General features: G+C 47.5%; 1 protein-coding gene across 7 annotated transcripts in view; it reads left to right on the top strand.

The window, feature by feature from the left end:
- The first annotated feature begins 8,471 nt into the window (after window positions 1-8,471).
- The window catches only part of Fam53a (family with sequence similarity 53 member A), a 28,584-nt gene continuing 10,807 nt past the window's right edge, over window positions 8,472-26,248 (top strand). The window contains exons 1-3 of one of the 7 annotated variants that reach the window (XM_008841819.3): window positions 8,480-8,610; window positions 9,297-9,409; window positions 23,095-23,334. In XM_008841819.3, the coding sequence (XP_008840041.1) occupies window positions 23,257-23,334 (78 nt within the window). In that variant the 5' untranslated portion in view covers window positions 8,480-8,610; window positions 9,297-9,409; window positions 23,095-23,256. Of the gene's footprint in view, window positions 8,732-9,296; window positions 9,414-23,094; window positions 23,335-26,248 lie in introns of all 7 variants that reach the window. The other 6 variants (XM_029567711.1, XM_008841820.3, XM_029567709.1 and 3 more) reach the window with 6 other exon arrangements.

Genomic DNA, 26,248 nt, shown 5'->3' with positions numbered 1-26,248 from the left:
GTGGAGGTCAGAGAACAACTTTGAGGAACAGGTTCTCCTTCCACTGGGGGTTCCAGGCATCAAACTCAGGTTGGCAGGGTTGATTGGTAGGTGCTTTTACTCAGTGCACCATCTTACCACATGTTGTCTCTGTTCGTGACTCTTTTAAAAATATTTTGTTTATTATTATTTTTATTTTATGTGTATTGCTTCCATGTATGTGTGTGCACCGGGTAGGTGCTTTTACTCAGTGCACCATCTTACCACATGTTGTCTCTGTTCGTGTATTGCTTCCATGTATGTGTGTGCACCGTTGTGCAATGCCGCAGAGGTCAGGAGAGGGCTTTGGATTCTCCTGGAACTGGAGTTAAGGACGGTTCGTAGCCACCATGTGGGTGCTGGGAATAGAACCCAGGTCCTCTGCAAGAGCAGTGAGTGCTCTTAACTGCTGAGCCATCTCTCCAGTACCCTTGTTCTTGACTCTTAAACACAATGCCACAGAATGTCAGAACTAAATTAAATTGGTCTAGCATGATTAATTCTTCACAGTCCCAGGTTGATTGCTATCTCGTGTCTCTCCACAAGTCTCCACAAGACAACCTTATCAGGTTGTCATCCACAGCTCCTGGCTGGTTTTCTCTGTTTGAAACTATTCTTGTTTCTGGCTGCTGTCAGGATCTTGTCTCTTCAGCAACTCTGCCACTGAATTGCTGAGTTCCCTGTCTCTTTGGTGGCAGGATGTCAATCGAGATTCCCAGGTAAGTAACCACCCTCAGACTGTACCTAAAGGGACATTTCTAGGCTCTGGGCAGCTCTTCTGATGAACTCAGGTCCCAGGGTCCTCCCTGTCAGGGGCAGATATAACTGGTCTATGGGGCAGTCTTAATAGGGCAAAATAACATCCCTTGTAAATTGGCTTTTTGTAAATTGTAAATTGTGACCTTGGCTACTTTGAATCTGCATTGGCACAGTGTATAAATCTTAGTATGTTTAAGAATTTTGAGAGTTTTTTGTTTTCCCTTTCGGCTTTTAATGTGAAGACTTTATAGATATAAAGCTTTGTAAAAGTCATATTTCAAAGATGCACAGGTGAGCTGGGCATGGTGACTCAGGTTTGTAATCCCAGCACTTGGGAGGTGGAGGCAGGAAGATCAGGAGATGAAGGCCAGCCTTAGAAGCATGAGACCCTTCCTTAACCAACCAACCCCCCCCCCCCCCCCCCACACACGATGCCTATGATGTTTCCAGAAAAACCTTTCCAGGTAAGGTTGAGTGAGTACAGGAAGGAAGCAGAGTTCACATGTGGGCCCCAGGACTTGATGGCGGAAGGTCCCCAACACAGACACTGTGCTCTGTTATCAGTGCCTGCTCTGGGCCCGTCATGCGAGAGAGCTTGCAGTGGGTCTTTGTCCTCATGACTGCTCGGCTTAGTCTACGTGTATGAAATGGACATAAAGTATTCCCCTCCTATGAGGCTCCAGGGATTGCACTGGACAGTGAGTTTCAGAGAGAGAATATCCAGAAGGGCTCCGTTGGCACTTAGGAAGAGCTCTTTCATGATGGGATAACCAGGGTTGGGAGGACAGCAGCCAGGACAGACAATAAATGGCTAAACTAAAACTCAGAACGTGGGTGACAGGACGCAGGGCAGTTGGAAGGAAAGCAGGAAGTTGCCTTAGAAATGAAAATAGACTTAGCATAGGATGCACGTCTTTAATCTCAGCACTCAGGAGGCTGAAGCAGGTGGATTTGTGTGTTTGAGACCAGCCTGGTTTACATAGCAAAGTTCCAGGTGAGGCAGGGCTACATTATGAGGCTCTTGTCTCAAAAAAAAAAAAAGACAACTTAGAAGCTGCCATCAGATAGCAAAGAAACAAAATAGATGTCGTATGTACAAGAGGAGCGTTGAGAAAGTGAAAACGGGCTGGAGAGATGGCTTAGCAGTTAAGAGTAGAGGACCTGGGTTCGGTTCCCAGCACCCATATGGTGGCTAACAACCATCTGTAGCTCCAGTTCCAGAGGATCTGACACCCTTTTCTAACCTTAGCCAGCAGTGCACGACATGTGTGCACTTTCATGCAGGCAACACACTCATAGACAAAATAATAAATAAAGGGGGCTGGAGAGATGGCTGAGCGGTTAGGAACACTGTTCTTACAGAAGACCTGGGTTCTAATCTCAGCACCCACATGGCAGCTAACAACTGTCTGTAACTCCAGTTCCAGGGGATCCAACGTCTCTTCTGACCTCCTTGGGCATTGCATGACATGGGTGCACTTACCTACATGCATAGAAAAGTCTACACTCTAGGAAGAATGCTGTCCCAAGTGGCAGGCAACATGCTTTCTGTGTAGACACTTTGTATGAAGAAACTACAAAAAAAAAAGAGTGAGCTCAGCAAGGCCACAGGATAAGGAGAGCAGCTTGTGGGAGTTACCTGTAACTCCACCAGCAGGAACACGTGGACGCTGAAATGATTAATTTCTAAGCCATGTACTGTTTTCGATGGCTCCAAGTGGAATCATTAGGTGCAATTCTAGTGTGTATGAGATCTGTACACATAAACTGCACAGCATTTGCCAGAAGATAGATCAAATGTGGATTGAATTCTCAAAAAGACCTGCATTCTTCCCAACTAGATCTGCGGACAATGGAATTCCTATCAAAATCCCAGGAGGATGGTTCTAAAATTTATATGGAAAGGCAAAGGAACCAGAGTGACTAAAACAGTTTTGATTATTTATGTGTAGGTGTTTTGCCTACATGTGTGTAAGTGTACCATGTTCATGGGATGCCCAATGAAGGCCAGAAGAGGATGTTTGATCCCCTGGAACTGGAGTCATGGACAGTTGTTAGCCCCCATGTGGGTGCTGGGAACTGAACCCAGGTCCTCTGCAAGAGCAGCCAGTGCTCTTAACCACTGAGCCATCTCCAGCCCTGAAACTTTTTTTGTTTTATGTTTTTTTCTGAGACAGTCTCCCTGTTGCCACAACTGGCCTGGAGCTCACTATGTAGACTAGGCTGGCCTCTATCTCACAGAGTTCTGCCTGCCTCTGCCTCCAAAATGCTGGTATTAAAGGTGCGCCACCACACCTGGTTCTTGAAACAGTTTTGGAAAAGGAGGAAGTGGGAAGAGTGAGTCTGCCATTTTGCTGTGGTTTGGATATCGTTGAAGTGTCCCTCCCCAGGTGCGTGTGCTGGACGTGGGCCCTGGGTTGACATTGGTGGGAAGTGACAGTGGGACCTCTTAGGAGGTGTCCCTGGAGGCAGGCTTTCCACCCCTGCCCTCATGTGGTCATCTCTTTCCTTCTTACCCTTTCTTCCTCTTTTCCTCCCTTATCTCCTTCCTTCCCTCTGCTCTTTGCTGTTTACATTGCGTGCGTGCGTGCGTGTGTCTGTCTGTGAGTGCGTGTGGAACTCAGAGGACAACTTGTAGGAGTCAGTTCCCTCTTTGCACCATGTGGGTTTGGGAATCAAACTCAGGTGATCAGGCTTGGCAGCAAGTGCCTTTATCCACTAAGCCATCTCACCCCGCCCCTTTTTTTAAAAAAATGAGTTTCACGATATCTCTCTGGCTGACTTGGTACTTGCTATGTTTCCAAGGTGGCCTCAAATTCATGACAATCCTGTCTCAGCCTCCTAAACACTTGGATTATTATAGCAGGCATAGGCTACCCCACCTGGTCACCTGCCTCTGCCTCCTGAGTGCTGGGATCAAAGGCATGTGCCATCATGTCCAGCACCTCTTTATAAAGCTATCCTACCTCAGGCATTTGGTCATGGCAATGAAAAATGAATACCCATATTCATTTATTATTGAATATATAATTTATTTAATAAATTTATTTTATAATATTATTAGTCTGGCATGGTGGTGCATGCCTTTAAACTTAGCACTGAGGAGGCAGAGGCAGGTGGATCTCTGTGAGTTCAAGGCCAGTCTGGTCTGTATAGTGAGTTCCAGGTCAGCTGGGGCTATGGGGAGACCCTGTCTCAAAAAGACCAAAAAAAATTTATTATTTTTGAATATTTCATGTCTATGAGTGTGTTGCCTGCATATGTATAAGTGCATCCATGTCATGCAATGCCTGAGGAAGACAAGAGAGGGTGTCGGATCCCCTGGAACTGGAGTTATGGATGGTTATTAGCTGCCATGTAGGTGCTGGGATTTGAACCTGGACCTTCTGCAAGAACGGTCAGTGCTCTTAACCACTGAGCCATCTCTCCAAGCCCCTAGGCTTGGTTTTTAAAATGCATTCCTTACTTTTTCCTGACTTAGTTGCATTGACTGAATTTTTTTTTTTTTAATAGGCCTGGCACGATGGCAAACACCTTTAATCCCAGCACTCCAGTCAGGGCTACATAGAGAGACTCTGTCTCAAAATACAAAGCAAAATAAAAAAAATAAAAGATTTATTTATTACCATTTGGTCTTTATTATTATTATTTTTTTTTTTTGAGACAGTTTCTCCCCATAGCCCCAGCTGGCCTGGAGCTTGCTATGTAGACAGGCTGGCCTCAATCTCAAAGAGATCCACCTGCCTCTGTCTCCTGAGTGCTGGGATTAAAGGCATGTGCCATAATGCCCAACTTATTTTTTATTTTTTGTCTTTTGAGATGGGTTATCCTTGTAACCCCAGCTGGCCTGGAGCTTGCTATGTAGACCAGGCTGGCCTTGAACTCACAGAGATCCACCTGCCTCTGCCTCTCTGCCTCTGTCTCCCAAGTACTGGAATCAAAGGCATTCACCACCACACCTGGCTGACACCCAACTTATTTTTAAAATTTTCATGTATGTGTATGTGCCTGCATGAGGTTAGTGGGTATCAGATCCCCTGTAACTAGGGTTACAGGTGATTGTAAGCTGCTTGATGTGAGTGCTGGGAACCCACTCAACTGGGGTCCTTTGCAAGAGCAGTAAATGCTCTTCACCACTGAGCCCCAACTGAATGGCTTTTTATTGTAGCAAAATACATATAACAAAATGGACCATTTCAACCCTTTTCATTGAGCTATTCACAGTGCTGAACCTGCACTGCGGAGCTGACGTGTATGGCCCGGTTTGGGTGGACTCACCCTGGTAACCTTTAAGGACTGCTGCACTTCTTAAGCATCTTTGGGTCTGAGCAAGTTGTGCGAGGGTTTTTTTTTTTTTTTTTGCCTTTTTGTTTGTGAGTCTTTTAACCTTTAATGACTGAATCGTCTCTCCAGCCATGAGTTGTTTCTTTCATTTGTTAGCTACCCCCTCCCTGACCCAGATGTCTCTCCAGCAGACCTGATGGTAGAGAAACTGGCTAGGCCACTAGGCACCACCAGGTCTGTTTCCTTGTCTGTCAATAGGGATGATATTGATGATCTGCAAGCACATAGGGTTGACTGAGGACTGAGCATCTTCCATAAAAGAAACTTAGTCAGTCTGGCACCCAAGGACACTGCTGGCTGCCATGACTTGTTCCTGCCCCGCCAGTTAGGCTGGTACAATTCTTTTTCCTTTTCCAGTTGTGAAATATACCTGTAGGTTAAAGAAGTATAGAAAATAGCATGATGGAAGGCCCATGACCGCCCAGTAGTGTGTAATCTTTGCCCAGATGCCCGCCCCCCGCCGGTTTCTTTTGTTCATTCTCTCTCTCTTTTTTTTTTTTTTTTTTTTGTCTTTTTGAGACAGGGTCTCCTTGTAGCCCCAGATGGCCTGTAGACCAGACTGCCCTTGATCTCACAGAGCTCTGCCTTCCTCTACCTGAAATAAACACCCATTTAGCATGAAATCCAACAACACAGTGTGTGCCCAGTGCTCCGTAAGTACTTCTATCTAGGATCAAAATACTTCTAGCACCCCAAAAGGAAGCTCTACCCATTAAGGAGTGTCCTTACCCCTCCCAGGCTATGTTCACCAACCTACTTTTTGGGTTTGCCTTTAGTACCTGGCTGAGTTATTCAGATGGTCCATAAAGCCAATAACAAGTATCCTTGAAAGGTACCAAAAAAAACCTAAAGACCCCAAGGAGAGGGGCAGAGAGTCACAGTAGGAGTTGTTGGAGGCTGGAATGACACAGACACAAGCTGAATAGGCAAGAACCCACAGCTCCTGGCTCAGAACTTCAGGAGAAGTTTCCGTGATGTATTTATTTATTTGGAGATTGGGTCCTGCTGTGTAGCTCAGGCTAGCTTTGAACTCACACGTCTCCTTTCTCAGCCTCCAGAGTGCTGGGAATTCAGGTACCATCATCACACTTGTTCTGTTGTTGAGAGTGGCCTGCTTGTAGCCATTTTCTGTGGTTAATAATAAGAAAGTAAGGAAGTCACTGTCAGGCAGAACAATGCCTTTGGACAGAAGTCTGCAGACTCTGAGATTCAGCACCATGACCAAGACATGTCTGTGACTGTAGTGGGTGACAGCCATTGTGTGGCAGGCGGCTACTGGCCAGCTGGCTTGGCTCAAAGATGTTACACAATTGAGGTGCCTGTTGGTTTGTTGAGGCCCCCTCTGGTCTGGCTGGTCTTAGGTGGGCAGCAGTCAGGGCACTGCCCAGTAATGTGACTTGAGACTTTCTTCCAGACCACCCTCCTCATCGTAAGCACTGTGGCATATAGACCCTGGGCTGGGGTGTTAAGCGTGTTCAGGTATCCTGGAGTATGTTGCAGTGGAGCTAGGTGTGCTACTGTGCTGGCATGAGTTGAGATGTTCTGGGGTATGCCAGTTTGGTGTGCTGAGGGGTGTTGGGGGTGGGCTGAGGTGTCTTGGGTTGTGCCAGGGTGTACTGAAGTGTGTTGGGGTTGGGCTGAGGTGAGCCGGGGTTTGTTGGGGTGGGCTGTGTACCAGCCAAGCCCTGTAATGGAGTGGTCAGTTCTGTCCTGGTACCTCAGTAGTCCAGTACTGGGGAGGTGTGTGGGTGCCAGGCCAGCACTGCCCTCCCCTTTGGCAGGGCCTTAGCCAGAGGCAGTGTAGCTATGAGGCCTTGGCTCATTGGGAGCTGGAGGCAAGCATTGAGGAACAGGGTGTGGACAATCTGTTGTGGGAGGGGACAAAGCCCCTTGGTGGAGTGGCAGCTTTATCTGTGAACCAGGAGTGATTCTAAGACCTTCCTTTGACTGGTCACCTTTGGGGCTTGATGAGTGGCATGTCTCCTGGTAAGCTCAATACAAACATGGCCCCAATGGGACCCTCACACATGGGGTGACACCCCACTACTGGCCTGCAAGTCGCTCCCTGCAGTCTGACCTGGGGGAGAATTTAAATGCCTTTTGGTTTTATATGAATTCATCGAACTGAGCAAGCATTACCCTAAAAAGGGCAGACTCTGGATCCCTGAAAGTCTAGTAATTACCCAAATAGAACCAAGTGGGTTGGCGATTGTAACTTAATCAGCTACAGGGCTTGGGCAACACAAGGCAACCATGGTGATTTGAGGTCACCATGGGTCCAGATCTGCCCAGGGAGGTTGGTGGGGGCTGGAAGGGCCATTCTGGGCAGAGCAGGTGTCTCCCAGGTGTCTTAGTCCCCATCTGGCCCCTGCCTGCTCTGGTCCAGGTCACATGCCCCCTGTCCTCAAGAAACTGGGAGGGGAATTAAAGGACTGTCCTGGCCCTCTGGCAGGTGAGGACATTCTTTACAGTACCATCTGACAGCTACTAGCTCGGCCTCCGAGCTTGAACAGGATTGAACTTACTGGACCCACCTGGTGCTAATATCCAGCCCCAGGAATGCCCTGCAACTCCCATCTCAATACCTCACCCTGCAGCTTTTATGGTTTTGTTTTTTTTGCGGGGGACGGGGTCTCTATACATCTAACTTGCCTTCCAAATACTGAGATTACAGTACCTGCCATTACAGATGTGCACCATCACATCATGACCAGCCATATAAACATTTCTTTCCTTTTTTTCCGGGCCTCCTGTACAGTGGGAAGCGCTCCACCCCAGCCTTGCCCCCGTCCTTCCGTCCCTGAACCACCGAGGACCGGTTTTGTGTGCTCTTGGTGCCCCAGGACAAGCTCATGGGGATCCAGTTGTGGGGGGTGTCTCTGGACCCCAGGGTCCTGAAGGCCCTGCAGCCCTAAGGGCCCCTCCGGGCGGGGAGCATCTTCCTGCCGCTCCCTTGGAGTCCCCGGCCTGCAGCAAACATGCGGTGGGGACCCGGGGCAGTTCCCCACCTCCGCGCCCAGAGCTCGGCCCTACACAGTGAGACCTCCCAAGGACACAACGAGAAAAGGGCACGAAGCCGACGTCTGGGCCCAGGAGCGGCCACCGCCCCAGGTCGCCGCCGCCCGCCTTCGCGACCCGGGACTCTGACGTCACGCCAAGCGCACGCCATCGCGCTCTAGGGGACGGCACTCTTGCAGGGGGCGGGCCAACGTCGCGCCTGCGGCCGCGGGAGACTGGGAGGGGCGACCCGGGGTCCCGCCCACCAGCGGTTCTGCGCCGGCGCCGCCCCGCCCACAAGAGTCGCCCCCGCCCACTGGCTGAGGAGCGACTACGCTCCGCGGTCCGGATTCCCGGCGGTGGCCAATGAGGACGGCCGGAGGGGGCGGGGCCTGGGCCGCGGTTTTGTTCCGCTGGGGTCTCGGGGGCTTAGTCCCGGTGTGAGGAGCGCGGCTGGCGCCCCGCCCTACCCGGGCCTCCGCCCGGCCGCAGGTAGGAGCCCGGCGCCCGCCCGCACACCGCCAAGGGCCTCCAGGAGCCTGGGCCGCCGGATCGCCGCGTCCCCGCGCGGTCAGCACCTGAGCCTCCGCACGTCCGGCCAGCGCCGCCCAAGGTCCCCACGCACCCCGGGGCCCAGCACCCTGCTCGTGTCCCGAGGCTTCAGCACCCTAAGCCCCGCACTACTCACCCCTGGGTCCCAGCACCCTACGGTTCCCCCCGACACGCCCCGGCATCCCAGCACCCTCTACGTGTCCCAGGGCCTCAGCACCCCTAGGTCCCCTGGGCCCCTGCACCCTCGTGTCCCGGGGCCTCAGCACCGTCGCATCCCCCCTGTTCCCCGGGTCCCAGCACCCTCCTCTTGTCTCAGGGCCTCAGCACCCTAAGGATTCCCCCACGTGTCCTGCGACCCCCATCCTTTTTAGTGTCCCACGACCTCAGCACTCTCCTAGTGTTCTGGGGCCCCAGCTCCCCAAAGTGGTCGTGCATCCTGGGACCCCATCCCCACCTGCCAGGCCCCTGGAGTGTAGTCCTTCCTGTATGCTGGGTGGTGGGGCCTGCCGGCTGGGCCTGCTGCATGCTGCCACTTGTTGAAACTGCATGTCACCTTTGGGACCTGTGGTCGCCATGCGCCATGGCTCTTACTGGGTGGGACTCAGTGATTGTCATTTTGTACCCAGAGAGAAGCAGAAAGTGTGGGGAGATATGATGGTCCCTTGAGTCCCAAGAGCAGATCCTCCCCAGCAACCTGTGGAAGGTGCCTCGGACTGTATTCCTCTTGCTAGATTGGAGGGTGTGTAAGTCTCTTCAAGGCTTCCTGTGAGGAGCATGGCATGTTGGATGTACAGTGTGTTTTACCTCTCCTGATTGGCTGCTGCCTTGCTTTGTAGGTTGGGCTTTATTTTACCCTAGTCTTAAGGACAGATCTGAAATGTATCACTTTATATTAAATTGACAGTTGAATTGTTTTATTTAAAAGTATTTCATCTTTGGCGGGGTGTGGTGGCGCTCGCCTTTTTAAGCCCAGCACTTAGGAGGCAGAGGCGGGTGGATCTCTGTGAGTTCGAGGCCAGCCTGGTCTACATAGTGAGTTCCAGGACAGCTGAGGCTATAGGGAGACCCTGTCTCAAAAAGACCAAAAAAAAAAGGTATTTCATCTTTGGGTATCTCTTAAGTATGAACCTAAACTTCTATAGAATTTTGTTTTTCCTGGTACTGGGGTTCTACCTCTGGGCCTGTCATACACTAGGCATCCTCTTTACTGCTGGAGCCACCCCCTACCCCTCCACCCCACCTCCTGAAATTTTTTTTTTTCTTTTTTTAGGACTCAGAGGACCCATGACTTTGTTTATGATAACCTCTCAGCCCTGAGAATTTTAAAGATTGAATAGTTTGACTTTAAGAGTACTTTAGTTTCATACTATTTAAGAAATTTGGTGCTTCCTGATGCTGCTGCTTCAAACACTATGGTCATCTGTGTCTCTGATAAAAGTGGGTGTCTGAAGGGAAGTTCAGCTTCTAGCTCTGAAAGGAGAAGGACTGGGAATGGTTTTGTTTTTGAAATTCTCAATATTGCTCCAAAATAAACTTGAATTGCTTAGAATCAATGGCTTCTTTACATTGGGCTGGTTAGTGCAGACTGTTTGTGGTCATTCACGTGGCTCTCCTTCCCCATTCCAGTGCCATTGTTCCCTTAGCCCCCTTTGTGTAGGCATAGCTGGCCTGTCTCTTCCCATGGCTTGATAAGTGATTCTACTCTCTGTCCCTGGAACCTGGATCTTAGTTCTGGAACTTTCCTTCTGGGGTGGCAGTGTATGCCTGAGATTGGAGCCATGGTAACAGTCCTGTCCCTTGGATGGTCTTAAACTTTTCTTTCACTTTGGTTGGATTTGACAGCCACAGGAAAGACAATTGTTGTTATGAAATTGTTTAAGACAGAAAAAATGCCAAATAATCCTTATTTATTTATTTATTTATTTATTTATTTATTTTTTGTCTTTTTGAGGTAGGGTCTCCCTTGTAGCCCCAGCTGGCCTAAACGCCTTAGCTGGCCTGGAACTCACTATGTAGACCAGGCTAGCCTTGAACTCACAGAGATCCACCTGCCTCTGCCTCCAAAGTGCTAGAATTAAAGGTGTGTGCCACCACACCTGACCAGAAATTTTTTAAAAAGTTTTTATACTTTAAATAAAATTTTTTTTTTTTTTTGGTCTTTTTTGAGACAGGGTCTCTCAGTAGCCCCAGCTGGCCTGAAACTCACTTTGTAGACCAGGCTGGCCTTGAACTCAAAGAGATCCACCTGCCTCCCGAGTGCTGGATTAAAGGCATGTGCTACCAAGCCCGGCACATTTTAAAATTTTTATTATTTTTAATTCATGTGTATGAGTGTAATGCCTGCATGTAGGTAGGTGCACTTGTGTTGTGCAGTGCCCTCAGAGGTCAGAAGAGGATGTTGGATCCCCTGGAACTGGAGTTATGGATGGTTGTTAGTCACCATGCGGGTGCTGGGAATTGAACCCAGGTTCTCTGCAAGAGCATCCATCATCTGAGCCATCTCTTCAGCCCCTCCCCCCCAGTTAAAAAAATTTTATTTTTATTTTATGTGTATGCGTGTATTGCCTGCATGTAGGTAAGTGCACCCATGTCATGCAGTGCCCACGGAGGACAGAAGAGGCTGTCGGATCCTCTGAAACTGGAGTTACAGACAGTTGTTAGCTGCCATGTGGGTGCTGGGATTCGAACCCGGGTCTTCTGCAAGAACAACCACTGTTCTTAACTGCTGAGCCATCTTTCCAGCCCCCCAATTTTTTTAATGACATGAAATCCATTACTTTTTTGCTTACGTAAAAATTAATAATAATGGGCTAGAGAGATGGCTCAGTGGTTAAGAGCACTGACTGCTCTTGCAGAGGACCTGGGTTCTATTTCCAGCACCCACATGGTGGCTACGAACTGTCCTTAACTCCAGTTCCAGGGAGCCCTCTTCTGACCTCTGGCATTGAACGACACAGGTGCACTCACATGCAGGCAATACACTCGTACATATAAAATTAAAATATTTTTAAAAATTAATAGTAATGAAAAAAATGAATCCCTTCAGTACTTTCTCTAGTGACGTTTTCTCAAAGGAAAATTGACTTTCACAATTTTTTTCGGATTTGTTAAAAGTTATAGTAATTTAAACATGTTCTGGGACCTCAGGTACTTTCATGTGTATTTAACTTGACTCCTTGAGGCCTCACTAGTCAGCACCTTCCACCCAGCTGAGCAGAGCTATTGCCCATTATCTTAGAAGAAGATTACATGTGCTCTTTATCCTCTTCCATGTTGTGATGTGCAGTCTGGACTCACAGTAGAGTGGTAACTGATAATTTCCATTTTAAAATTCATGGTTCTTTTATTGGGTTGCAAAGGTGACACTCCAAGAATGGATTCTGTGCACTTATAAAAGAATGCACAGGCCGGGCGTGGTGGCGCATGCCTTTAGTCCTATCACTCAGGAGGCAGAGGCAGGTGGATCTCTGTGAGTTCAAGGCCAGCCTGGTCCTTGTAGTGAGTTCCAGGACAGCTGGGGCTACAGGGAGACCCTGTCTCAAAAAGACCCCCCCAAAAACAATGCACATAGGGGCAGAAGAGATGGGTCAGCTGTTAAGAACACTGGTTGCTCTTGTAGAGGACCCAAGTTCTGTTCCCAACACCCACATGGCAGCTAATAACCTTCAAAAACTCCAGTTCCAAGGGATCTTGTGCCCTCTTCTGACCTCTGCATGCATCGCACCTGTGGGTATACCTACATACATGCAGGCAAAGCTCACATAAGTTTTTTTTTTTGGTCTTTTGAGACAGGGTCTCCCTGTAGGTTCAGCTGGCCTGGAACTTGATATGTAGACCAGGCTGTCCTTGAACTCACAAAGATCCTCTTTTCTCTGCCTCTGCTGGGATTAAAAGCATGCACCACCATTTGTTTTTTGTTTTTTTTGTTTGTTTGTTTTTGTCTTTTTGAGACAGGGTCTCTCTGTAGCCCCAGCTCTCCTGGAACTCACTATGTAGACCAGGCCTTGAACTCACAGAGATCCGCCTGCCTCTGCCTCCCGAGTGCTGGGATTAAAGGTATGTGCCATCACACCTGCAACATAACATTTTTTAACATGCAGGTAGCTAGATGTGGTGCGTACTCATAATTCTGCACTAGAGAAGTCAAGGAAGGAGGATTGAGAGGTTGGGGCTAGCCTGGTTTATATAGGGAGGCTCTTCCTCAAAACTAATACGTTTTTGAGACAAGGTTTCCCTATATAGCCTAGGCTGTCCTGAAAATTGTGACTCTCCTGCCCCTGCCTCCCCGGTGCTGGATTACAGGTGTGCACCACCATGTCTAGTAATACTTTATTTTTGAGAACAGCTTTAGGTTCACAGCACATTGAGCCCTTCTCATGCACAGCCTCTCTAGTTATCAACAGTCCAGCCCCATCAGAGTGGCATATTTGTTATAGATTCTGCATTTCACATATCACCCAAAGTCCATACTGGACTACTGTTCTCTCTTGATGCTGAACCTTTTGAGTTTTTAAAAATTTTACTTATATTTTTATGTATGTGAGTGTATTTCCTGCATGTATGTAAGTGCACCTGTGTCATGCAATGCCTGAGGAGGTCAGAAGAGGGCATCGGATTTCCTGGAACTAGAGTTCAGAGGGTTGTTAGCTGCCATGTGGATTCTGGGAAACAAACTTGGGTCCTCTACAAGAGTAGCCAGTGCTCTTAACCACTGAGTCATGTCTCTAGCCCCTGAACCTTTTGAATTTTGACAAATGTATAGTGACGTGAATCTAGCATTATAGTGCCATGCAGAGTAATTTCAGTGTCCTGAAATCAGCTCTGTGCTGAAATCCACCTGTTCATGCTCTTTCAACCACTGGCCACTGCCCATTTTTTCACTAACTTGACGTAAAACGTCATACACTAAGCAGTCTTCGCAGATCGGTTTCTTTAATTTCTTGTCTTTTTTTGGCTTGATACTTTTTGTTTTGTTTGTTTTGTTTGTCTGTGTCTGTGTGGATGTGTACATGTGAGATAAAGTGGTCACAGAGTACAGAAATGGTGTCAGATCCCCTGGTTGGAGTCCCTGGAGCTGGAATTACAGGCTGTTGTAAACTGCCCAACATAGGTTCTGGGAACTAAACTTGGGTCCTGTGCAAGAGCAGTATGCACTCTTAACCACTGAGCCATCTCTCCAGCCTGCTTCTGCATTTCTTTTTAGTGTGGAATAATACCCCATCTTCTGGATGGACCGCAGTTTATCCACTCATATACTGAAGGACATCTTGACTGTTGTGACTAAAGTTGTAAATGTCTGCATGTGGGTTTTTTGCATGAATGTTTTCAGTTATTTTGGTTAAATGCCAAAAAGCATGATTTTGGGGTTGTAAGAGTGTTAATTTTGTAGGATGCTGCTTACCACAGTCAACTCAGTGAGCAAGAGTTCTTGTCCCACAAGTCTCTCCGCATTCAGTGTCATCAGTGTTGTGGACAGTGGCCATTCTGGTTTTAAGTGTAGTGGTAGCTCAGTGTTGTTTTTTTTTATTTATTTTTTGAGATGGCTTCACTAAGTAACCTAGGCTGGCCTCAAACTCAAGCTCTTTCTGCCTCAGCCTCTGAGGTAGAACACAGGTGTGTACCCCTAGGGCCAGCTCTGCTGTTTTAATTTGCATTCCCTGATGACCCTGAATGTAGAACATTCTTCCCTATGCTTGTACGCCGTCTGTGTGCCTCTGGTGAGGTGGCCGCTGGAGTGTGGTCCATTTGTTAGTCTTGTATGCCGTCTGTGTGCCTCTGGTGAGGTGGCCGCTGGAGTGTGGTCCATTTGTTAGTCTTGGTGGGGAATGCAGTCTGTTTATTTTCTCTTAGTGTTGAGTTTTTTCTTTTTTTAATATTTTATTTTATTTTGATCTTTTTGAGACAGGGTCTCCCTGTAGCCCCAGCTGTCCTGGAACTCACTATGTAGACCAGGCTGGCCTTGAACTCACAGAGATCCACCTGCCTCTGCCTCCCGAGTGCTGGGATTAAAGGCATGTGCCACCACGCCTGGCTTATTTTATTATTTTTATTTTATGTGTATGCATGATTGCCTGCATGTAGGTAAGTGCATCCATGTCGTGCACTGCCCACGGAGGTCAGAAGAGGCTGTCGGATCCCCTGGAACTGGAATTACGGACAGTTGTTAGATGCCATGGGGTGCTGGGATTTGAACCCGGGTCTTCTGCAAGAACAACCAGTGTTCTTAACTGCTGAGAGCCATCTCTCCAGCCCCACTGTTGAGTTTTTAAAGTTCTGTGTGTGTGTGTGTGTGTGTGTACTTTTTTCCAGTTTTTTGAGACAGGGTTTCTCTGTAGCCCCAGCTGGCCTGGAACTTGCTATGTAGACCGGGCTGGCCTCAAATTCACAGAGAGCCACCTGCTTCTGCCACTCAAGCACTGGGATGGGTGATAGTCCTTTATCAGGAATGTTTTGCAAATATTTTCTCATAGTCTATGTCTGTCTTTTCATTCTTTTTTAGAATTTTATTTTTATTTTTAAATTGTATATGTATGGGTATGTTGCCTGCGTGCATGTATGTAAGTGAACCTGTGTCATACAAGGCCTGTAGAGATCAAAAGAGGGCATCGGATTTTCCTGTAATTAGAGTTACAGATACCATGTTAGTCACCATGTTGGTGCTGGGAACTGAACCTGGGTCCTCTGCAAGAGCAGCCGGTGCTCTGAACCTCTGAGCCAGCTCTCCAGCCCCTTTTCATTCTTTTGACCATATCTTTTACATAGCATAACTTTTAAAATTCTAATTATAGCCAACTTAACCTTTTTTTATTTTGCCTTTTCTTTCATGCCTTATGCTTTTGTTTTGTTTTGTTTTGTTTTGTTTTTTAAGACTGGCCTCAAATTCACAGATACCTGCCTGCCTCTGCAGCACTCAAACTAGAGGTGTGTGCCACCATGCCTGACCTTCTGTGGGGTTTTGATTTGGGCTACAGACTGATGTTTATGTGCTTGTTCAGGTGTTGAAACCTAATCCACAGTGAGGTAGGATTTGAAGGTGGAGTTTTAGGAGACATTTAGATCATGAGGGTGGTACCCTTTGGATTGGGATTAGTGTCTCTAGAAAACAGACCCCAGGGAGCTTCCACTATGTGAAGACACAGAAAAGATGGCCCTCTAGCTCCAGAAAGGAGGTCCTGGCCTGGCACCACATCTGTCATTGAGTTTCTCTTTGGCTTTGTAGCCTCAAGTATGGCTATGGGAATTTGTTATAGTATCTTGAATGGACTAAGAAAATTGGGATTGCATTGCTTGTATAGACCAAATTGGGACAGTCGGCATCTTGACAATATTGAGTCTTCTTGTGCATGGACGTGGACTACCTCTCATTTTTTAGCGGTTCCTTGATTCTTTTCATCAGAGTTTTATAGTTTTTCTCTTATAGATCTAGTTTGTTTTGTTAGATTTGTTTGTTGGTCATTTTTTGGGGTGTGGATATGAATGGCCTTGGGTTTTTATATGTATGGCTTTTTTGACTACATGTACGTAGGTGCACCACATGCATGCAGTGTCTACAGGGGTCAGAAGAGCGTGTTGGGTCCCCTGGAACTGGAGTTAATCAGTTATTAGCCTCCATGTGGGTGCTGGAACTGGACCCAGGTCCTCTGCAGGGGCAGCTGGTGCTCTTAACTGCTGAGCCATCAGTAGCCCCTGGCCTTTCAAATCTCAGCTTCCACTTGCTCCTTGCTAGTGTGTAGGAAAATGGTTTACTTTTGTGTATTAACGCCTACAGTCGTAACCGTCATGGCTTATCTTTCCAGAATGACTTTGTTAATTCCTTCAGATTTTGAATTATCATGTAAGTTCTAGACCTTTCACTTTTCTTATTAGTATAGCTAGAACTTGTAGCATGATGTTGAATGATGAGGGTAAAGGTCATCCTTGTTTTGCTCCCCGTCTCAGTGGCCAAGCTGCTGTCACTTAGGTATTAGCTTTTGGGTATTTGTTGTTTTTGAGATAGGGTCTCACAGTGTAGCCCCCTGAACTTGCTGTGTAGACCAGCAAGTCTTAAACTCACAGAATCTACGAGGGTCTGCCTGCCTTTCAAGTTCTAGAATGAAAGGCATGTGCCACCACCCTGGCTTTAAAAAATAATTATTTTTATTTCTTCTTTAGTTTTTGGTCTTTCTGAACCCCCAGCTGGCCTAGAATTTGCCATGTAGACCAGGCTGGCCTCAATCTCACAGAGATCCTCCTGCCTCTGCCTCCTGAGTGCTTGTGTAAAAGGCCTTGTGCCACCATGCCCAGCTATTTACTTTTTAATTTATGTGTATGTGTGTGTGCCTGCTTGTGGTTTGGATGGGGGTGAGAAAAGGATGACAAATAACTCTGGAACTAGAGTTAGAGGCAGTTGTGAGCCCTCTGATGTGGGTGCTGGGCACTTGAACCTGGGTCCTCTGAAGAGTAGTATGTGCTTTTAACCCCTGAGCCATTTCTCTAGCCCTCTTAGCTGTTGGTTTTTTTGTAGATATTTTTCAGGTCAAGGAAGTTCTCTTAGTCCATTTTTGCTATTGTAACAAAAATTGACACTGGGTGGTTAGAAAAATTGTGTTTCTTTCTCCATTCTCATACTACAGCAGTTGACACAGAAGGCTTCCGTGACCTTAAAAAGTGTGGGGGAGTCTTTCCAACAAGCAAGCCATCAGTTCTGCAATGGACATCATCTGGGTACCCCTCAATCCAATTTAGTTCTGACACATCTGCATGGAGGCCACCTCAGCTCTGGCAGATTGAGGGATCTGTCCCCAGGACTGCCCCTGCTTCAGACCCTGTTACAAGTCTGGGCCTCAAACTTAGGACTGAGTGTCTACAAATTGAGGTTCTCACACCCTCCTTCCCAGACTTGATTATCATTTTCTGGACTAGCTCACGGAACTCAGGGAGATACTGTACTCAAACTTACTAGTGATACAAAACAGCCAGTTGAAGAGGTACCCAGGGTGAGGTCTAGAAGGGTCCTGAATGCAGGACCTTTCCTCCCTGTGGAGCGGGTATGGTGTACTCCTGGCACGTGGCCGAATTCTTGTTTGTGGTCCTTGGAGCTTTGGGCGCTCAGATGTCCAGAAGCTCCCTGCTCCTGTCCTCTTGGTTTTTTGTTTTTTTTAATTTTTAAAATTTTTTATATTTTTATTTTATGTGTATGAGTATATACTGCCTGCATGTATGTGAGTGTACCCATGTTGTGCATTGGTCAGAAGAGGGCTTCAGATTCCCCTGGAACTGGAATTAAGGTTCTTAGCCACCATGTGGGTGCTGGGAATCGAACCTGGGTCCTCTGCAAGAGCAGTCAGTGCTCTTAACTGCTGAGCCATCTCTCCAGCCCTGTCCTCTTGGATTTTGTGGAGACTTTATTGCATAGGACTGACTGAAGGAGTGACAACGGTGCTGACTGTGTTTGGACATAAAGGCAGTGACCTTATGTAGTCTTGATGGCAGTTGCTCAGATTCTTGAACATGCTGTCCTTGAACATATGGGGCAAGATGTGTTCCCAAGGGGAGATCTTGTCATCTGTGATCAGACAAGGCATCATCTGAGGGGAGTTTACTATTAGAGTTTTTATGCCCTGCCTGAAGAAAAGAACTCAGCAGGTTAAGGACGGTAGGTCACAGAGGAGGACTGCCTTCTAGGGCCTATTTCTGAGGCTGAACCTGTTCCAGCGTTATTGTAATCACTTAGGTAATTAGCCACGAATGAAACCAAACTATGATCATATCAGACTGGGTAATTGTAGAATAAAAATTGTCTTCTTAATTCTGGAGCCTGGGAAGTCCAAAATAAAGGAGCCAGCAGGGTCAGACCATGTCCCCAAGATGTGGCCTTGAAACTGCATCCTTTGGAAGGGAAGGGAAGGGAAGGGAAGAAGGCTTGTGTCTTCACCTGGCAGGAAAGAGGGAGGCCGTATTCTTGTGTCGGAGGAGGAAGGCGGCTGTGCCCTCATATGGTAGATGTCAGGGAGAAGGAAGGCTGTGTCCTTAATATCGGGGGAAGGGTGAGGCCAAGTTCTCAAGGGGTGTGGTGGAGGGAAGAAGATGCTGTGCTTATCTGGTGCTAGAGAGGGAGTCGACAGAGAAGGGAGAAGGCCTTGCTCTTAATGTGGGAGGGAAGGAGGGAGAAGTCCCATGTTCTCGCCTGGTGTGATGGAGGAGGAAGGCAGTATCCTCTGGTGCAAGAGAGGGGAAGCCATGTCCTCATGGAATAGGAGGGGGAGGGGCAAGGCCTTGTTCTTACATGGTGAGATGGATGGAGGCTGTACCCTTAGGTGGTAGGAGAGGGAAGGCCTTGTTCTCATAGAGAGAAGGGAGGGGAAGTCCTTGTCCTCTTGTGGTGGAAAGGCGGGGATGTTTCCTCACGTGCTAGAAGCTAAGTGGTAAGCTGTGGAGGGGAGCATCCAAACAGTATCCCCTCTAACCCTCTACTCCCTCTCTCTCTCTCTCTCTCTTTTTACAGTGCTGGGGGTGGGATGGAACTCGGGTTTTTGCACACGCTAGGCAGGTAGGTATTCTATCAGTGAGCTACCCTGGCCGTTGGTCTTATTCTAGTCCTGTTTGCTGTTTTGTTTTGTTTTTTGTCTCTTTGAGACAGGGTCTCCCTGTAGCCCCAGCTGTCCTGGAACTCGCTATGTAGACCAGGCTGGCCTTGAACTCACAGAGCCTGTCTCTGCCTCCTGAGTGCTGGGACTAAAGGTGTGCACTACCATGCCCGGCTTGTTTGTTTTTTTAATCATGAATAGGTTGTTGCATTTTGTCAAGTGCTTTTTGGCATCTTTTGATCCAAAAATGCAATTTTTCTTCTTTAGCTTGTCAGTGTGATGGATTACATGAACTGACTTTTACTCCTATGCACTTTTTATTATTATTATTATTATTATTATCATTATCATTATTTATTATTATTGGTCTTTTTTGATACAGGGTCTTCCTGTAGCCCCAGCTGGTCTGGCACTCACTCTGTAGACCAGGCTGGCCTTGAACTCACAGAGATCCGCCTGCCTCTGTCTCCTGTAAAGGGAAATGTTTGGCATTGTGAAGTTGAATCATATCCCCCAAAGCTATATTCAAGCCCTAACCCCAGGGTCTGTGAGGTGACCTTATCTGGAGATAGAGTCTGTTCAGGAAAGGCTCTTAGCACCTGCCTAGTCCTTTCCAAAGTGATGAACTGCTTTGTTTTATAGTGCTAAGGATGGAACTTGAGCCTGCTGGGTCCTTCAGGCTGCTTTGATATGGCGTGTCCTTGTGCTTTGTGCTGTGCAGACTCCTTCCCCAACATGGTACCCAGCAGGCTCTTTGTCAGCAGACTGTTCCAGTTTTAAACATCTGTAGTTATGACAGAAGATGACAGTTCCACAGTTTGCCCATTCCCCTATTTAACAGCATGTAGACCCTCCAGATACCACCCCTCACCTTTTAGAGGGTGCTGATGAAATCAGGAAAATGATGCAGGATTTCCATCTAGCAACTTTGGGTGTTGTCCTTTGGAGGGTCATTGTTGTAGTTGGTGCTATTGGCCTGGGTGGGGGTCTTACACTGTTCTTCCATGACCCAACACTTCTGAAGGGGCCAGTTATTTTGTAGTTTGCCTCTCTGGTTTGCCTGACTAAATTGAGGTTCTGTATTTCGGTCTGGAGTCCCACAGTGGGCTGTGACCTTCTTGGTGTCTCCTTAGGAGTCTTGACGTGTCCATATGCCCTGCCATTGGCTGTTATTTTTGTGGTTCAGTCTAGTGTCTGTCATTTTCCTTTGTAAGTCGTGTCTTGTGGGAAGATACTTGGAGACTAGATGTTCCGACTCTCACTGTGTACTTGGTTGTCATTCAGAGATGATCTTTCCCTGAGGCTGGTATGTAGGATGTTTGTAATGTGGTGTTTGCTTTTTGTTTGGTTTGGTTTTTGGTTTTTTGGAGACAGGATCTTCTTTTAGTAGCCCTGGCTGGCCTTGAACTTTGCTTTGTAGACTAGGCTGGCCTTGATCTGCCTTCCAACTTTTTAAAAATTAATTAATTAATTTTTTAATTTATGTATGAGTATTTTGTCTGGGTGTCTGTAAGTGTACAATGTGTACAGTCCCCATGGAGGCAAGAAGACCCTGCATGTACGTAAGTGCACCTGTGTTGTGCAATGCCCGCGGAGGTCAGAAGAGGCTGTTGGATCCTCTGGGACTGGAGTTACGGATAGTTATTAGCTGCCATGTGGGTGCTGGGATTTGAACCCCGGTCTTCTGTAAGAACAACCAGTGTTCTTAACCGCTGAGCCATCACTACAGCCCTTAAATTTTTATTTTTTTATTTTATGCATATGAGTGTTATGCCTGCATGTGTGTGTTCCCATGTCATGAAGTGCCCACGGAGGACGGAAGAGGGCATCAGATCCCCCGGAACTGGGCTTATGGACAGTTGTTAGCTGCCATGTGGGTGCTGGGATTCGAACCCAGGTCTTCAGCAAGAACAGCCAGTGCTCTTAACCGCCGAACCATCTCTCCAGCCCAGAACTAGTATATTTTAAACTTACTTTATTCCTTTCTGTTGCCACTTGTCTCTGTCCTGTAAGGAAGAACTTTTTCTTCTCTTGTGGGCTCATTTTTCTCAGATTTCTCAATTATTGACTCGTCAGACTGCTGCTTCTCTCTGGTGTGAGTTAGAGGTGGTGGTCACTCCTTTCCAGGACAGTGGGACCTGCTGGAGCCCAGTACACCAAGCTATGTTAAAGACATGGTGAATGAGACTTCAGGCTAGATAAGCTAAAGAGTAATAGTGTTTCGGAGGTGTGGTGTACCCCTGGCCTGGAGCAGCCCCCATGTATGAATGGCGCCTTTTGTTGAAGTGTGCTCATGGGTCTGCCTGGGTTGGGCCACTGGTGCCTTATATCTGCTAATGGAAACTCCAGGCCAGGCTTCATGTTAGCCGATGGGTGCTCAGTGTGGTGCTGGTGGCATGTGACCCTGCTCCCCATGCCTGTAATGTCCAGCCTTTCCCTGTTCAGTCACATGCTGGCGTTTGTGCCTCGTGTTTGAGTCAGAGAGGAAGCATTTGTTGCCTCTGTTGACACAATGTGCACATATTTTCAAGAATGAAAATTAGGTGTTGAGCCTGTTCGAGATCTTTCCAGCATTTGTGGAAATGTTCATCTTTTCTTCTTCAATCTGTTAACTTCTTTTGCTGACATATTCCTAGGATTGGATGCACCTTTTCCCCGTCATGAGCCCTGTCTGGACTTTTAACAGGTGCCTCATTCCTGCTGTGTTCAGGGCAAACATCACCAAGGGTTGCTGTCCTTTGGACTGCCTCAGTGGGTGGAGGGGCCAGTGCCCCAGGGTGCTTTATTAGTTGTGGATGCTCACTGTGGAGGCCCTGAAGTTGCTCAGTTGGGTGACTCACCTTTCAGGAACTATGCTCTGTTTTTTTCTGCATGCCCCTTTTGAGGAGTGTGTTCTGATTTGTTACATGACACAGAGCCTTGTCATGCTGAGAACAGGGCTGACCACCTGGCATGCTTTGCCCTCCTTCATTTTATCCAGGGCTGTGATGGAACCCAGGGCCTTGTGCACTGTAAGCAAGCTCTCACTACTGTTCTCTACTGCCAGCCCTACCTGTTGACCTACTGGGCTCTACTGCCAGCCCTACCTGTTGACTGTCTCCATGTGTCTTCCCACTCTCTGATTTAGCCACTCTTGCTTTCTAAGCTCGTAGATGTCCTTGGCTGCTCACAGTCATAGTGAGACACTGAGGATTGGAGCTGTGGGGTGACAGCTGCAAGGACTCAGAGCCCCTTGCTGGGTGCCTTTCTCTGTGGGCAGTATGTTCCTAGCTGCTCACTTCTAGGAGTGAAGAACTCAAAGCCTGAGACTCGCTCTCCCTCTCCTTGCTTGTATTATCCTTGCCTGAGGCTAGACCTGATGCAGAGTTTTGTGCTTGCCCCAGCACTCTACCCTGTGTCTTCTGTAAAGGGAACCCCAGCTTCAGGGGCTGGAGTAGTGGGATGTTGTACTCAACTGCAGGAGCAGTCCTGGTGTGTGGGACCCAGTAACTTGCTGTTGGGGTTCTCACTGCTGATTGGAGGTCTATTTCCTGTCAGTTTCTGGGCTTCCAAAGTTGTTGCCTCCTAAGTGCTGGGACTGAAGGCATGCGCCACCGTGCCCTTGTCCTTTTGTAGCAGAGCCTGCCATGACCTTTCTTGCTGCTTTAGGAGAGGCTTTGGAGGGCACACCTCACTCTCTAGTCTCCCTCCAGAAGATATGTTACTAGAGGAAGGAACATGCATGATTGTTTTAAAAGTGGGAGGGTATTTGTCAGGGAGAGATGTCAGAAACATCTGTGCACACAGGACTCGGCATGTAACAGAAGCGTGGACTGAACTGTTCTGTGTACAGTCAGTCATGTGGTGTTTCTCTTTACAGAGACATTCAGCTCTGAAGAGTCCATGGAAATGGGTCAGCATCTCTAAGTCAGAGCTATAACCCTGAGATTTAGCTCAGACTTGACAATGGCTTGGGCCTGCTGATGTCCGGTGTTCTGGAACTTCAGTGCCCATAGATGTGGACCTGGGAAGGGCCTCAACCATGGTCACTCTCATCACAGAAAAGCTGCAGAACCAGAGTTTAGATGACCTCACCCGCAGGGCTTGTGAGGCTAGCCCGGTGAGTCCGCTTGGGGGTCAGAGGAGGGTACTGCCCACTGTAGTGTTGTGGAAACAGTGCACTGTGGGTGGAAGCAGAGGGCTGGGTGGGTATTGGACAGATGCCAGTGTATCGGCAGGCCCATAATCTACCACCATTATCACCACAAACCAAATAAAACTTGTAATGCAAAACTGACCTACACAGACCAGATCTGTTGGGGTACATGACCCTGCTGGCCACCCTCTCAAGGAGTCTGTCTTACATTTATCAGTACACATTCATTCACCTGCCTGAGCTTGGTGAGTGGGTCCATTTTTCATCAGCAGAGGAGAAAGGGAATTTGTTACCTTCAGGACACATTTCCCTGGTTGGGGTGTAGATACAAGGAGGCTGAGTGCCCCTCCCGAGACCATACATGGTTCTGAGGTCCTGAGAGCTTCCCTTTTGTCACCTGAGCAGGGCTATTAAGAATAATGCTGCCATAAAGATTCACATACAAGTTTTTTTTTAAATATACATTTTACTTATTTTTATTTTATACGTATCTTTTTATTTTATATGTATACGTATTGCCTGCATGTAAGTGCACCTGTGCTGTGCAATGTCTGTGAAGGTCAGAAGAAGGCATCAAATCCCCTGAAACTGGAATTATGGACAGTTGTTAGCTGCCATGTGGATGCTGGGAACCAAAAGTGGATCTTCTGCAAGAGCAGCCAGTGCTCTTAATAGCCGGCGGAGCTGTCTCCCAGCCCCAAGTTTGGAATGAGCCAAAACATGACTCCATTGCCCATGCCAAGGATGGAACCACTCAGGGCACCCTGCAAACTTCTCAAGGGCAGCTCTGTTTAGCCCCATGGGTCATGACTTTTCTTTCTGTTGTTCCTGTTTCTTTTCTTTTTTTTTTGGTCTTTTTGAGATGGTCTCCCTGTAGCCCCAGCTGTCCTGGAACTCACTATGTAGACCAGGCTGGCCTTGAACTCACAGAGATCTGCCTGCCTCTGCCTCCTGAGTGCTGGGATTAAAGGTGTGTACCACCACACCCAGTGATAGATTTATCTATTTTTATTTTATGTGCATGAATGTTTACCTGCATGCATATATGTATACCATGTGAATGTCTGAGGAGACCATAAAAGAGTGTCAGATCTGGAAGTGGAACCACTGACAGTTGTGAGCCACCATGTGGGGCTGGGAACCAAATCCAGGTTCTCTGCAAGAGCAGAAAATACTCCGAACCTTTGAGCCATCTCTTCAGCACCTCACATAAAGGCTCATGTGTGTCTACCTGTGGCTTCTGGAGTTAACGTAGTAAGGAACTGCCAAGCTACTTAATGTAGCAGCTGAACCACTCTACATTTCCCAGTGAATCTGAGAGGCAAGTGTTCTCTTTCTGAACACTTGTTTCTGTAACTACAGCCCTTCTAGTGAGCGTGAAGGGGTCTCCTTGTGGTTTTGATTTGCATTCCTGATGACTAAGGATGGTGGCATCCTCCTTCTGTCCATTGTCATTGAAAAAATAGCCACTGAGATTCTGTTTTAAAAATACTTTTGCTTAATCCCAGCACTCAGGAGGCAGAGGCAGGCGGATCTCTGTGAGTTCAGGGCCAGCCTGGTCTACATAGTGAGTTCCAGGACAGCTGGAGCTAAAAAAAAAAAAAAAAGCTTTTGCATTTATTTATTTATTTGGGGGGTGTGTGTGTGTGTGTGTGTGTGTGTGTGTGTGTGTGTGTATTTGTGCATGCCCTATTGTGCATGTGGTGGTCAGAGTACAAATTTTTCTTTCCAGCTTGTTTGGGGCAGGGTCTCTCTACAGCATCTGCCACTGTGCAACTTCTAGGCAAGACTCCTGTCTCTGCCTCCCATCTTTGCTGTAGGAGTGAGTGTTAGGATTATAGTGGGTACTGAACATTAAATGAACATTAAGTCCCAGCACCCACATGGCAGCTAACAACTGTCCGTAACTCTAGTTCCAGAGGATCCAAAGCTGTCTTCTGACCTCTGCAGGCATTGCACGGCACGGGTGCACTTACCTACATGCAGGTAATACACGCATACACATAAAATAAAAATAATAAATAAAAAAAATGTTAAATTCAGGTCATCAGGTTTGTGTGGCAAGTGCTTTTACCCACTGAGGCATCTCACTGGCTTGAATCTATAGAGTACATAAAATTTGCACTTGGAAAAGTCGGTTCACACATCCAAGCTCTTCAACAAGATTTTCTTAGTTTTTTGTTTTTTTTTTTGGTCTTTTTGAGACAGGGTCTCCCTCTAGCCCCAGCTGGTCTGGAACTCACTATGTAGAGCAGGCTGGTCTTGAACTCACAGAGATCCGCCTGCCTCTGCCTCCTGAGTGCTGGGACTAAAGGCGTGTGCTACCACACCTGGCAAACAAGATTTTCTAGTAACAGAACTGAGTGTCAGTTTTGAAAGTAAAATTTCAAATAATTAAATTTCAATAAAATTAGAAGTCATCAAACATCCAGTGCCTTCACTGGTGTAGCTGTGGTGCCGGTCTGGGTTTTTGTGCAGCCCACTTGAGCCCCACCATGTGCTAGGTGGGGGCAACTTGTGGAGGCCACAGTTCTGGCACTTGGCTCACTGAAGTGATTGATATCTCTGAGTCTCAAGGGCAACAGAGCTAATGGACAGTGCAGGGAACCCCGTCTTGGGGATGTTGGAGATGGCAGCTGATGTCTGCCATCATGGGCTCTACTATCATGGGCACTGCCATCATGGGCACTGCCATCATGGGCCCTGCCAGTGGAAATATGAGCCCCTATTGAGCCCCTGTTGAGTGTGGCCTGTCTGGATAGGCTGCCTGTTGTTGATAGCATCCTTTTCTGGCTTTTTTTTTTTTTTTTTTTTTTTTTTTTAAAAGGGAGGGTCTCCCTGTAGCCCCAGCTGGCCTGGAACTCACTATGTAGACCAG

This window comes from Nannospalax galili, unplaced genomic scaffold (genome assembly GCF_000622305.1).
Source record: "Nannospalax galili isolate Female #2095 unplaced genomic scaffold, S.galili_v1.0 scaffold101, whole genome shotgun sequence".
NCBI lineage: Eukaryota > Metazoa > Chordata > Mammalia > Rodentia > Spalacidae > Nannospalax > Nannospalax galili.
The sequence above is the reverse complement of the archived record's forward strand: the minus strand, read 5'-3'. Positions and strand labels throughout refer to the sequence as shown.